The following is a 14,927-nucleotide window of genomic DNA, read 5'->3' as shown; positions in this document are numbered from 1 at the left end:
CCAACGAGTCGTAAAATACCGTCTACCTGGTAAAAATGCTTACAATGTCATAACGGCGCACGGGTATCATTTGAGGAAACAATGGCGAAACCCAAACAAGAACTTACAGGTCGCTTCCCTTGCGTGTTGGAGACAAACACCCCCAGCTCTTGCTAACGTTAGAACGTAAGAGATGCTTATTGCACGATAGAGCAGCAGGGGTTAATTTAGAGTGATGCGACTGAAAGCGATTAGAGTCATGTGACTGGAACTTGAAGCTGCTAGCAACGGTTTAGAGTGAATCCACTGAAGGTACGTGTACTTTGAGTAATGTCATCGGAAGCTAATAACAGGATAAACTGAAAGAAAATTAAACGGTAGGGTGATGTGACTGGCAGCTATAACAGCTAGTTACAGTCTTGGGACTGGAAGCTGATAAAAGGTTTAAAAAAAAGTAATGCGATCGGATGCTAATAACAGATTAAACTTGAAGCAAATTAAAGGTAAAAGTGATTAAAATGGAAGCTCCTAAAAGCTTATTAAAGTGACGAGACTGGAAACCGTCTTTGAAAACGTTTCAACATCAGTTACTGTTGCACTAATGTAGAAATTTGATAAGTCATAAATGAACAAACAACAAGAACCAGGCGGAAGGAAAGTATAGTCTGTTTGTGTGGTAGACCGCCACACAGACCGCCACACAAACAGACACGTGGACAGACACACAGACAAACACACAGACATACACACAGACAGACAGACAGACAGACAGACAGACAGAAACACACACACACACACACACACACACAGACAGACAAACAGACAGACACACAGACAGCAATACAGACAGACACACAGACAGACACACAGACAGCCATACATACAGAGGATGCACCTGTGGGCGGCCATAAGATAGCGGTGGTGGTGGATTCCTCGGCCTTCCAAGATCTTTATGGTAAAAGCACATTCCCAGCAGCTCTTGCCATGTTCAGCAGATATTGCTGCCATCATCGCTACGGCGATAGGCATGTGTGTGTGTCTGTGGAGGGGGGGAGGAGGAGGGTATGTGTGTTTGTGAGGGGGAGGGTAAAGGTGCGTATGGTACCTATGCACACCCTACACGTCCTTTTCCAGTGTGCTCCGGGCCGTGTGGTGTAGACCAGGTGTGCATTGGGGGTCGATTCACGTGGCTTCGGCAGTTGTGTGGAATAGACAGTTATCTGGCGCTCAGTCTTGATCTGTTTCATTCAGAATCAGATCCACTATCGTTGCTATAAGAGAAAATCTGTAGGTGGACATCCAGTGCATTTGCAGATTTGCTGCTTCTCTTGCGACGGACGTGTACATGATACATGGTATTTGTGTGTGCGTGTGTGCGTGTGTGTGTGTGTGTTTGTTTGTTTTCATGCATGCGTGTGTGTGTGTGCATATGTGTGTATATGCACGCGTGTGTGTGTAAGGGGGGGGGGGGCGGTGAGAGAGTTTGTGCATATGTGAGAGAGAAAGTGTATATGTGTGCTTGTGTGTGTGTGTGTGTGTGTGTGTGTGTGTGTGTGTGTGTGTGTGCGCGTGCGTGTGTGTGTGTCATAGAGAGGAAAGAGTGAGAAAGGGCAATGACACCGGTGTAGAGAGAAGTGAGAATGCTTGAGAGAGAGAGAAGTGACTGTAGAGGCATTACTCGTTCAGATCAGAAGATTCTTTTACATTGATGAGAGTATCCGGGGAGTCTGGTGGTGAAGGATCCTTCTTTGTGGGTGACAAGCAACGGCTATTCGGCTGCTTATAGCGAGCCTCTTCAGGCTGCTGCTGATGTTGCTGCTCAGGCTTCGATGTCGGCACATCGTACATTGGGCTGCTATTAGCATTGTCGGTGGTGCCCTGGCCGGCAGCCATGCTGTATCTCTGGGGGTTGGATTCGCGGTTCTGTATCAACGCCATGTCCAGAGCGGCCGTGGCAAACACGGTAGCCTTGGCCTTTCTGTGATAGCAGACGGTCAGGACGGTGCTGAAGGTGATAGCGACCAGCAATAGTGATCCCATCGTAGCCGCTATGATGCGGAACTCTGTGGGACTGTGTTCCTTGGAAGTAGTTGGGGCATGTGTGTGCTCAGAATCTGTGAAGCAAAAGAAGCATGAGCAATTGTTGACGTTCAGTCCCAACTACCTAGTTAACAGAAATTGAAGCCTCAATAAAAAGTCATAGATAAAGTAGGAAGGACAAAATCTTATAAGTTATGACCAACTGTCCACCAATGTAACCTGATCATGTACAGTCGGTTAGTGCGACAACAAGGCCGAAGACTGACAAGGATTACTGAGACATTCGACGACCTGGCATCCGAGTTTAAAAACTGTGAAGTCATGAATCTCTTTGTATCAGCACAGCTTTTTAATACGTTACACTAGAAAAAACGCGATCTCTGACTTGGGGTTCATGAGCTTCAGGTGATTCTTTATGAAAGTTTCCAACAAGAGGGAAGGTGTGTGGTTGATTTGTTGACAATTGCCCGGTGGGCTCCAATCTTGTTAGAATCGAGGAGCAAGATGGTGTTGGGACCTAGTCACACACTCGGCCAACCCCAGGTGTGACCGTGTCGGCTTCACTGAGAGGGAACTAGATTATTATTATTTAATTATTTAATTATTAAAAAGCTTACGTGGAGATAAAAATGTAATCAACGCAATAAATAGAGTAAGCTGCGCACTCAGTACAAACACCATTAGCAAAACTTGTTTTCATGTAAATAACTAAGCTTGTTCCTAAACGTTTTCGTCGCCATCTCATCAAAGGATTACTGGCAAATCAAAACTAGCTCTAAACTCAATATATATACGCACAATGCAAGTAATAATTTACACCCTAACTAGTGCGAGAAAATGAGAGCTGAAAGAAACATTACATCAATCAACGATATCAGGTGACAACAGATGCGATAAATTCACCACTAGAAAGTAACCACAAACGAGAACTACTGATCTAAATTCACAAACAATTTCAACGTAAACAAATTCTCTGGAGGCACGGATCCACCAGCATGTGCCTCTTCACGTTATGCCTGTTGAGGCACGGTCGTCAAGGCCTAGACGAGGTCGTCCCCCAAAGAATGGTGCTGAGACTGGAGGTGCACCCTCGCTGGGGACGGAACCAACTGGGGTGTCGTTGTCTTCTTCGTCGGCATCGGCTTGTTCGTCATTGCCTTCGTCTTTGCCGTCTCTTCCTTCTGTCCCGTCATCACCGTTGGTATCTGCGGTTTCGTCTTCTTTGACTTCCTTGGTACCGTCATCCGGTGTGTCCACCTCCGGTGGAAAAAGGCGTGGCCGGCCACTGAGGAAACCACCGGATGGTGTGTCTGCGGGACCAGTGACTCGCTCTAGGGCGAGGTTGGCAGAGTCTTTATCGTCTCCGTCGTTGTCGTCATCGTCGTCGTCAGCATCTTCCTTATCTCCCTCCTCCTCTTCACCAACACCAACGGCCATTGAAACGTCAAAGGGAGCATCATCGCAGCAGGCAGTGCCAGTAACGGACGTGTCTTTGGTACTGACATCTACACCGGCCTCGTCTGGATTGGCAGTAGCGGCAAGGAATGTAAGGTCGGTTTCATTGTCACGTAATTCCAAAGTATGTACTGGTTCTAGTAGTGGTGCTAGGGTGTATGAATCTTCTGTTGCAAACCATCTTGTTCAGAATTGTGATTGTCGTTCTAGTTATACTGATGATTGCTTTTCTGTTTGGTCTCGTTCACGTAGTCAAAGGTATCTGCGTGTATTGGAGTCTATCTACATTTTTACCACCAAGCCGATTTTGTGTAGGCAGAAAAAGAATTTGTTTACGTTGAAATTGTTTGTGAATTTAGATCAGTAGTTCTCGTTTGTGGTTACTTTCTAGTGGTGAATTTATCGCATCTGTTGTCACCTGATATCGTTGATTGATGTAACGTTTCTTTCAGCTCTCATTTTCTCGCGCTAGTTAGGGTGTAAATTATTACTTGCATTGTGCGTATATATATTGAGTTTAGAGCTAGTTTTGATTTGCCAGTAATCCTCTGATGAGATGGCGACGAAAACGTTTAGGAACAAGCTTAGTTATTTACATGAAAACAAGTTTTGCTAATGGTGTTTGTACTGAGTGCGCAGCTTACTCTATTTATTGCGTTGATTATATTTAATTATTATTAGATAACCGCAATCAATAAAACTAGCTGAACCGACATTTGTGTACTTTATTCATGCAATGTAAAAACGGTGGAGACGATGTGCAATAAAACGATGAAACTATGAAGAAATGGTGTAGGGAAAAAAATATGGATTCAAACAAGTTTTCGTACAACACTCGTATTTGTTCGTCCTGCAAGCTGCAGGAAGAGCTTGATTTTCTCCGGTCAGTTTTTGTCAAGAGCGGGTACCCTGAGTTTTTGTTGCAGAAGTTGTTGAAAGTCGAACAAACTACGAAGGCTCCTATGATTGGTCCTGCTCGTTGTCCCGTTTATTTATGTTTGCCGTGGAAAGGGCAGGAGTCGACTAAAGTTTGTAGTGCAGTCAAGTCTGTTGTTCGTCGAACATACTACGCAGTACACTTCGTGCCAGTCTTTACGACGATGCGTGCGTTTACGGTGCGGAAGGATGTCCTACCAGCCCATCACCTAAGTCATCTTATTTACAACTTTGAATGCCGACAATGCGCTAGTCGGTATGTTGGTAGGACTGTTCAGCACCTGAACGCACGCATCAAACAACACACACCACGTCACATACTTCCACCTTGCGCACAACAACGAAGACCGAAGCGAGGGCGACCTAGAAAACAACCAATAACCACACAGCCGTTGCCTACACAACCCGCGGATCCTGGCTCACAGACTGTGCTTGCTCCGCCGTCGCTGGTGGCGGTGGGTGGTGGAGGAGAATGGGCGTGGTGGCTCATCGGGTCGGCTTGTGTCGCCGCCTTTGCTCCGGCCGTCGGTGGTTCCCTCGCCGGTGCCCCCGGCGGCTTTGGCTGAGGCGGTGCCGCTTGCGGTCCCGGTCCCACTGCCTCCTCCTGATCCTCCGCCATCGGTTCTTGCGGCGGTGGAGCTTGCCAGTGGCAGACCGCGAGCAACACTGACAGCTGCATTAACACTACAAATGCCGACTCAAAAAGACCCACCTTGCATATCAGTAGCTCCCACACCAACACCAACAACGCAATCTACAGCAACCACAACTAATCCACCATCCAAGCCCATAATAGACCGATCCCCTTATTATTGTCTGGGTTCGAGCAAGGGGGCAACTCCGCAGTCGCGTGGGATCCTGCTGCACACACGCGACCAACCCCACCGCGACTGTGCGTGACTTCTCGCATGCGAAGTGCAGAGCACACGAGATCTACATGCAGTGCAAGCCTGTCTACAAAAAAATGCCACAAGGACTTTTGATTTGAGCTGTTTTGTTTTTGTTTAGACGTCTTCCTTTTTACGACTTCAGGATGCCTTCTCAGGATCATTGCTGCGTTCCTCACTGTCAGAACAGGAAGACGAAGCAAACAAGTCATTTCACTCCTTTCCTCGTGTGGAGCCACAGCGGCCTGGAGCAAGCGGATCCAGGCTATTCCCCGTGAGGAAGGACGTAGTTTTAGGGTCACTCTGAATATTTGAGTTGCAGCGATCATTTCGATCCCGAAATCGAAATCGTTTTGCCCAGCTCTACAAGGACAGGATGAGTCCAGGAAACCAAACAGCTGTCCTACGGTACCAGGTTTGCTTTTCGCAAGAGAGTGGAGTCTGGACGCCCTGCTCCCCATGCTCGCAAAACAGTATTTGCTGAGCCTAGTGCAGTTCGGTCATGGAAGTGCAGCGTCTGGATCAGCCATCACGAGCTCCCCATGCTCGCAAACCAGTATTTTGCTGAGAGGCAACGGCACTTTGAGTTGGAAAGGAACCTGGCTTAGTGCAGTTTGGTCCTGTAATGGAAGTGCAGCATCTGCATCAGGAGTTGGCAGCAAGTAGAGCTCGTGTACAGAGTCTCGTGGAGCAGTTGGACGATGTGAGGACTGGGGTGAAGAAAGCCGAAAAACAGCTTACGTACAATAACATAAAGAAAGACTCTGAGCCGCTCCAGTTTCTGACTGGTTTGCCTTCAGGTGTTTGGACCGCTCTGTGGGACTTCTTTGAGGCTAGCCGAGAAAATGTACTGCGCCGCGCCAGATCTGCGAAGACGGAAGCTGAGGGATGGCGGATACAGTTGGAGGTGGCCGTAAATCGCCAATGAGCATGTAATGGAGAATCAGCTGCTATTGGCATTGATGTGTCAAAGCCTGGGCCGAATGGAACAGAAGCTGGCATGCGTGGCACAAGTTAACCATCCGTTTCACGGTATATAGCTAGCTGAGCTGGAAACATGTCTTGTTCCTCCGTTTGGGCATGATCCCCATCTGGGTGAGCTGGCGAGATGTTCAGTCATCAATGCCATGTACCGCAAGACATTCTGCAATGGGGATGAAACAGTTCTATTTTGCCATGCACTTAGGGTTCTCGCACCGGCACGGCACAGCACAACAAGACCCAACAGATCCTTGCGCTCTTATTTTCTCCCATGGTAACATTGCCGACCACAACACCCGGTAGCCAGTCGCAGATGCAACCAAATCAACCAGGTTCTTTTTTTCCAATACGGAAACCAAAGGTATACCAATATTTACATCGAATGCAGTGATGATTTCAATACTGTTCACTAGTACAACGCATTACCAGACTGGCATATAATCATGAAAATATTATCCATTTCGCAATCACTGTCATTGCTTTCTTAGATCTCCAATCATCAATATCGGACCATAAACCGTCTACTAGTATCATCTTATATTATTTCATCATTAGTATCCTGCTACTATCCTCCTCTAACGATGAGCTTGAAGAAACGAAACGGCTGTCTAGAGGCGTAAATAATATCTGTCAACGGAAGTGTCCTTGCTGTGCTGGTGTGTTTATGCTTCGTGCATTAGTTCGGCCAAGAGCGCATGGTGGTGGCGGGTTGAGGATGTAGTACAGCGGAGTATGACCGAAAGCTCTGTCACGATGTATTTTATTAGGAAGGTATAGAAACGGAAAAAACTGTATCTTCATCTTGGGCGTAAACAGCCCGTCTCACATTAAATATACTAGAAAATAGTTCACTCTGAACATGCAGTCTTCCTAAGAGAGAGAGGGGGTATATTCATAGGTTCGAAAGAACCGCACACACTTTGCTGCAGACAGCGGCAAGCTTTGGCCCTCGTGCTTCGAAGAGGGAGCAATCCACTGCGCTACGCTTGCGATTAACAGCAAGCTTCAACTTTTCAAAGGTACGACTCATCACTGGCTCTGGGGTAATGTTCCTGGAACAAATGCCCCATTGCCGACTGAGGGCCAGGGAGCACGCAATCTGCCTTCCTGGGCGAGAAGTGTTCCAGCACAAGAAGCAGCACGAATACATGCTGACAAAGACCACCATCACCACCAGCCGGCACACAGCACACTGTTCTTCAAACACCATCCACTCCGTCCATGTGTTTGCACTGTCCTCCTCTAGCTCTTCACGCTCAACAAATACCACGCACTGCTCATCGTGTTTTTTTTCGCTTCCTCTGGGTTGGCTAGCCCTTCGACTTGACAAAACAGCGATCACCACTGCACTGCTATCGTCACCTCATACCAGTCGCTTCCACCAGTGGCTTTTCCTGTCTTTGCAAGGTGTCCAAGGATGGCTGCTGTTGTCATTACAGGCAAATCAGAAGTACTTTAGTGGCTGATGTCCAACCAGATCGTTGGAAAATCGATTTTTCCTCTTCAGGGCTGCTGATCGCGATCGCGACTTGGTGACTTGGCAGCACCACGGTTACCTTCATAGAAGATGGCTCTGGAGAGGAAAAGGCAGACCAGAAAAAGGTTACTATTGTCTTCAGCACCGATCTCAAGGAGAAAGATATACGGTCTGCTAAAGCCTAGGCACAAAATAAATCTCAAAACACGATTCACGATTCGAATATTTCAACAACAAAAAAACTCACCTCTGGAGTAACTCCTGTTTGTGGCCCGAGATCGTTCCCTCCAGCGCCTTGAAAAAATCCTACAGCTGCATCACAGTCCATGTCTCTCTCGGAGACTCTGCTCCTACCAGCAGGAGGTTCAGCACCGCTCGAAGCCATCGCAAACTACTTGAACTAAGCAGAACTTCGGACATTCCAAAACAAACCTGAAACACACTGTCAAAGATGCTGTCACGTTCAAAAACTAGCTCGATCGCGAGTGAGGTTGCCCCCGTGCTCGAACCCAGTATAATAAGGGGATCGGTCTATTGAAAGACCAAGACGATCAACAGCCAACTACAACAGAAGCTACGCACTCAGCGGACAAGGGCGAAAGGAGGGACGTGATAGCAGGGTGACGGCCGAGTTGAGTTCAATGGACCCAGTCAGGCGGGATGGACGAGACAGAGAGAGTACAGAGGAAGCGGAGGATGGAACGGACGGCGGAGGGAGCAGTGAGTCGGAGAGCAGTGATGGGAGTGATGGTGAGAATGCCGGTGAGAGTGTTAGTGTTGTGCGTAGGTTTCGTGGTAGCAAGTCTTCAGTGTACAATCATCTGCTAGCTAGTCCTGATTGTTGCAATTCGTATTCCGACTCTTCGTTCACTGTATTGTGCCGTGGTCGTCATGGTTATGGACTACAGTTAAAAGTGTTGGAAGCTATCTATTAGCGTCTGTACAAGCCTAATTTGTGTGTACAGAAAGATAGTATAATTGGGTTGAAATTGTTCAAGTAACGTGTCGTGTTTAGTGCGGCCAAGCTTGGCCGTCAATGTTCTAGGTGTAATGTACTGCTGTTATGTGTTATCACGTTGTCTTTCCTTCCTTTCTCCTTTGTTCATTTCTCGCTTTGATTGTTAAAATTCACACTTGTAAATTTCACTGTTGTTGCTCTAAGTGTTATTTCTCTAACTTAGATTTTCTATAATAGTTCAATTTTAGTTTCAGTGTCCTTTAGTACAACGACGATTCCTGATGAGTGTTGTACGAAAACTTGTTTGAATCCATATTTTTTTCCCTACACCATTTCTTCATAGTTTCATCGTTTTATTGCACATCGTCTCCACCGTTTTTACATTGCATGAATAAAGTACACAAATGTCGGTTCAGCTAGTTTTATTGATTGCGGTTATCAAATTATTGTCTCCTCGCCGTGTGTTTAATTATTATTAACTTTTATTTTACTAGGGTGTTTCCCACAGACCTATGGTCTTCTTACGGGAGCCCCTAGGAAGGTTATGCATGAGCGAATAAATGAGCGGTAATCGGTACAAGTACGAACAGTAGAAGGTAGCATATTCCACCGGTCAGCAGCGACATAGCCAATCCGAGAAAAGCCAGCCGTACTCTGTGCTGGGGGCAATGCCAAAGAAAAAGACACCTGGGATCTCGTAGTGGCAGTGGTGTGAAAGCTACAGCAGCGGCTGGTAAAGATTTCTTGAAGCAAAGAGCTGCAGGTTCCGCTATGGATGCACCGGAACAAAAGAATAAACAGTTTAGATGGCGAATGTACGTGTAGCCACACGATAGAATTAAGGCATCAAACCACGAGTTTGGCCCAGGGAAAAGAGACCAGAACTGCATGCTCTTGGGGATTATGAAATCTGGCACCTTTTGTGGTCCTAGTGGGCGAATCGTTTTTATTTCAATCCAAATGAGCAACAGTAACCATCAAAAAGAAGGCATAAAGCAACAGCAAATGAAGGTATGCGAGAAACACCCAATTTTCTAAAAAGAAGAAGAAAAGAAAGGGAAAATGAATAGTGAATGAAGTGTCACACATTGAAAAACATGACATTTGGTTGCCCTAGTACCTTATTGTCAAGTTATTACACACAACTAGATCATCATTGTTCGGATCGTGACAAAGATCATTTTTGTCTGAAACGTTACTTTTCTACGCATTGAATATGTGCGAGCAGGTGAAGCCAAGTGCCCCATCCCCCACTGCCCCTTTACTCGAGATCCATTGTAATAATAATACGTTGTTGCATGCACACTTCCTGACAATCTAGTGCCATGGCAGATTGCTAGTTATACAAGCACACTAACTCACCAGGACATAGCTGGAAAGGAGAGTTCAGATAGTGACCTGACGTGCAGACACACTCAAATGACCCGTCAGTGTTTTGGCAAGTGGCACCCCCTGAAGAGCAATGGTGTAATGTTCCGTTGCTGCACTCGTTGACATCTTGTAGCCATACCACACAAACCAGAGAAAAGCGGAGTCGGAATGGATTGCATGCATTCAGAGAAAACTAACAACATGTTGTACAGTAACACCTGTCAAGGCGACCACTCGGATAAGGCGACCGACCTGTCCTAGACGACCAACTGTCCTAGAACACCACCTGTACTAGAAGACCACCTGTCCTAGAAGACCACCTGTACTAGAAGACCACCTGTACTAGAAGACCACCTGTACTAGAAGACCACCTGTACTAGAAGACCACCTGTACTAGAAGACCACTTCAACCATGAAGGTCCCTTTAGACAGGTTTCACTGTACTTTTGAAGTACATTTACTCACTGTTTCCCTCAAGCTTGTGTGTGTGTGTTTGTGTGTGGGTTTGTGTGTGTGTGTGTATGGGTTTGTGTGTGTGTGTGTGTGTGTGTGTGTGTGTGTGTATTGTGTGTGTGTGTGCATGTGTGTTTGTGTGTTTTGTGCATGGTGTGTGTGTGTGTGTGTGCATGTTGTGTGTGTGTATTGTGTGTGTGTGTGCATGTGTGTTTGTGTGTTTTGTGCATGGTGTGTGTGTGTGTGTGTGCATGGTGTGTGTGTGTGTGTGTGTGTCTGTGTGTGTGTGTGTGTGCATGGTGTGTGTGTGTGTGTGTCTGTGTTTGTGTGTTTTGTGCGTGGGTGGCTGTGTGTGCGCATTTGTGTGTGTGTTTGTGTGTGTGTGTTTGTGTGTGTGTGTGTGTGTGTGTGTGTGTGTTCTTGGTTAATTAGCTGCTGACGTGTGGAGAGATGGTGGCTCCGTTTGGAAAGCTGTGAGCTCGAGATTTGTGTCAGCGAGTCTGAAATTCCCTCTACGACTAGGAGGGAGGAATTCCCTCTACGACTAGGAGGGAGGAATTCCCTCTACGAGTAGGAGGGGGGAATTTCCTCTACGACTAGGAGGGAGGAATTCCCTCTACGAGTAGGAGGGGGAATTCCCTCTACGAGTAGGAGGGGGAATTCCCTCTACGAGTAGGAGGGGGAATTCTCTCTACGAGTAGGAACAGTGTTGTAGGTGATGCTTGTCAGTACATATGTCCCAACCTTTGCAGCTCCACACATGAGTGAAACTCAGTTCTTTGAGCTGCTACAATGAGTGATTGCTGACGTCGCTGCATCTGCTTAAGCAATTTCACCACCCCACCCTGTGAGGCTCCCTCCTTCCCCGCACTGAGGCTCTCCCCCCCCCCTTCCATGGCGAGTTAGGACCCAATGTCAATTGTGCAGTAGAAATGACCGGCTCTCGAGCCTAATACAGCATGACGCTTACCAACGCAGGTTGCTGGAGGGCTGTCCCAAACAGACTGACCATTCCTTCGGACACAGACCTGAATCTCGCTGCCACGCCTCTCATAGCCCGGCGTACATATGTACTTTCTCCGGTGAAGTGGGTAGTTGTTTACGATCACGTGCCCGTTTTCTGGGTGGGAGCTCGGGCTGCACGTGATTCGTGCACAGGACGCGCTGGACAGGGTGCTACTGGCATTCCTAGCCCTGTACCTACAGTGGATGTATGGTCGTGTGGGATAGTAAGCACGTTCGCAGTACACCGCCATAGACTCCCCTGCCTTGAGCCTGCGGCGAGGCATTAGTGTTTCATTTGCGTATTCTATCGATGGCGTGTACGGGCAATTGGCTGAAATGGTAGATATGACAAGGTAGAGAAATAACAATGTGAAGAAGAGGTTGGTGCCACTTCGGCGATAGTAGGGGAAGAGTGTAGAGAAACAACTATGGAGAAAATGGAGAAAATGGAGAAGGACAAAAGCGGTAGATGTTGCGACTAACTACAGTCCATTTCAAAACTATAGACGCGTACCTAGGCAAAAACCGTTATGCCAGCATCTATACCACATAAAATCTGTGATCACTTTGTGCATAATGTTTTCCAAATTGGGCGTCTGTTATCCAATCGTTTAGAAACTATAATGAGAGTAATTGTGGAGAGGACCTGAGCAATATTTCGAAAACTATTCTCAAAAGGTTCCAGCCAAATTTGAAATATTTCAAAAATCTATAGTTTTGAAATGGACTGTAGAGAGGTTCTGCATGCCGAATTTCGGAATTTTTTCGACTGGTGTTTTCCGTTGGTTGGTTGGAAATTTTTCGACCGCAGCGACGTTTTTCAACCCGAAATATGTTCTTCGACTTTTCCTAGTTGTTGCCAGGCAACAGAATGGCGCCAGCGCTTGGAGGCCGCATGTTCAAATTATAATAAATTTATTTTTAAACTCGGATGTTGAGCCATAAATAATGTAGAAAAGAAAAGGACAATATGGATACGAGTTAAGACACGAGACACGAGTTAGGTGTCAGGACGTCGAATGTCTCAGTACTCTGTCAGTTTTGTGCCTAGTTATTGCACTTTCTGACTGTACATGTATATAGTATCCAGTTACAGTGATGGAGAGTTACTCTTAACTCGTATCCATAATGTCCTTTTCTTTTCTAAATTAATTTTTTTGATTTGAAATTTCCACGCATCGCCTTTCGAGTGTTACTCTAAGAGCAAACAGGTATGGTCACGGACACTTTTCTTCGTCAAGCCATTGAACCGAGAGTCACCAAGGCTCTGCATGGCCGCGCCACCTCGTCGAAAGCTGGGGAACCACGGACAAAAGTATTCTCCGTGGCACGAACTTGCCTCAGCATGAGCAGATCCACTGTGAGGTCAAGGCGAGTTTGCTTCGCCCCAGACCCTGGAGAACTGCCAGAAGGGCTACTAGTAATAAAGCGAGGGAGGAAAGAGCAAGGAGTGATTTCCAGGTCGGAGGTTGAAGAGGAAGACATATTCAGAACTGACAAAAATCAGAGAACAAAAAGGCGACTTTTCGGCACGTGCACTTGAACTGGTAGTTTACTTGCCGAAAATAAGTTTCGACAACTGCATGACTTTCGAGTCGAACTTTCTGAAAGTTCGACTCGCTCTTCGACTCTCGTACCCAGTTTACGAAAATTATTCCAAAATTCGGAATGCAGAACCTCTCTACTGTCTACCAACGTAACCAGATCGCATACTGTCAGCGAGTGCGACAAAAATGGTACAAAACTGACAAGGAGTCCTTCTCCTTTTTATCCGTAATTAAATTGGCTCGCCATCCAAGTTCATCAATATACGCCGCAGAGACAAAAATATTTGAATAAACGCCGCGGAAAGATTGACTTGTATCCACCTACTTGTCGGAAATAAATAAAAATTCCATTCACTGGATGTGTTCCCGATAAAAGGGCCGGTTCTTGCAGTAGGTTCATTCCTTGTTGCAGGTGCGTTCTTTCTAGCATGTCCTTTTCTTGTGGCAGGTCCGTTCCTTGTCGTATTTTCGTTTCTTTCAGCAGGTTCAGACATTAAATTAAAAGAAAAAAGTTTGTCTCCTTTCTCAACGGAACTCACAACGGCCGATAACAACCAGATAATCCAGTGTCAGATGCATCACCGAAGTCCAGACCCCGTAGCAGGTCCATTTCCTGTATGTTACCTTTTCCCTGTATCAGGTTCATTCCCTATAAGTTACCTGTTCCCCCATATCAGGTCCATTTCCAGTGGGTTACCTGTTGTTGTATCAGGTCCATCCCTGTAGGTTATCTGTTCCCTATATCAGGTCCATTCCCTATAAGTTACCTGTTCCCTGAATCAGGTCTATTCCCTATAGGTTATCTGTACTTTGGTCGGATTTCATTGAGCACAACTGTACTGCAGTATCTGTACCCGATCTAGTCCAGTGAAGGAAATAAACCCACAGGGAATGGACTTGCTACAGGGAACTGATGACCTACCGGGAATGAACCTGATACAGGGAACATAATATAACCTATATGGAACCTCTCAGTTTTATAACCTATAGGAAATTGATCTGATACAGTGAACAGATAACCCGCTGGCAATGGACCTGATGCAGGGAAGAGATCACCTATAGGGAATGGACGTGATACAGGGCACGGATATCATACAGGGAATGGACTTAATACGGGAAACTGATAACCCACAGGGAACGGACCTAATACAGGAGCAGATAACATACAGGGAATGGACTTGATGCAGGGAACATAATAACCTATAGGGAATGGACCTGATACAGGGAACTGATAACCTAAAGGAAATGGACCTGGTACAGGGAACAGAATAAATCATAGGGACTAGACCTGATACAGGAAACTGGTAACCCACATGGAATAGACCTGATACAGGAAATTGGTAACCCACAGGGAATGGACTTGATGCAGGGAACAGATAACCTACAGGGAATGGACTTGATGCATCATGATAATACACTGCACCATGGACAAGAACATGTCTCACGTTGACATTCCACAAAGGCGTCGGAGTTTGAGCAGCCGGCGTGGCGAGGGCCTGTGTCAAACTCGCAGTCAAAGATCGACCGTGCGCTGCTGGGACAATGCCTCAGTCGCATCAGCACAGCCCCAGCGCCAGCGGAAAACCTGCAGATACATTGCAGCATGCAGGACAGAGCCACACAGCAAAAAAAACATTGGTGATAATTACACAGTGACCAGCCACATGACTTCATATTCCAGAGAAAGTATGTCGGTCTGGCATGCAGCACGTAATACAGTAAAACCTGTCAAGGCGAGCACTCGGATAAAGGGGGCCACCTGTCCTAGAAGACCGCTGCAGCCAGGACCAAGGGATGCTATTTCCAGTCAAATGACCCTGGATAAGGAGACCACCTGG

At 46.6% G+C, this 14,927-nt stretch overlaps 1 protein-coding gene across 1 annotated transcript in view; it reads right to left on the bottom strand.

Moving 5' to 3' along the window:
- Positions 1–158: 158 nt before the first annotated feature.
- LOC135819222 (uncharacterized) overlaps positions 159–14,927 on the bottom strand; it is a 31,265-nt gene continuing 16,496 nt past the window's right edge. Inside the window, exons 7-10 of the mRNA XM_065332387.1 lie at positions 14,535–14,674; positions 11,508–11,873; positions 10,076–10,210; positions 159–2,093 (exon numbers count right to left, since the gene is read on the bottom strand). Of these exons, the coding sequence (XP_065188459.1) occupies positions 1,654–2,093; positions 10,076–10,210; positions 11,508–11,873; positions 14,535–14,674 (1,081 nt within the window). The 3' untranslated portion in view covers positions 159–1,653. The remainder of the gene's footprint in view (positions 2,094–10,075; positions 10,211–11,507; positions 11,874–14,534; positions 14,675–14,927) is intronic.

The sequence above is a fragment of the Sycon ciliatum genome, chromosome 6, assembly GCF_964019385.1.
Source record: "Sycon ciliatum chromosome 6, ocSycCili1.1, whole genome shotgun sequence".
Taxonomy (NCBI): Eukaryota; Metazoa; Porifera; class Calcarea; order Leucosolenida; family Sycettidae; genus Sycon; species Sycon ciliatum.
The sequence above is the reverse complement of the archived record's forward strand: the minus strand, read 5'-3'. Positions and strand labels throughout refer to the sequence as shown.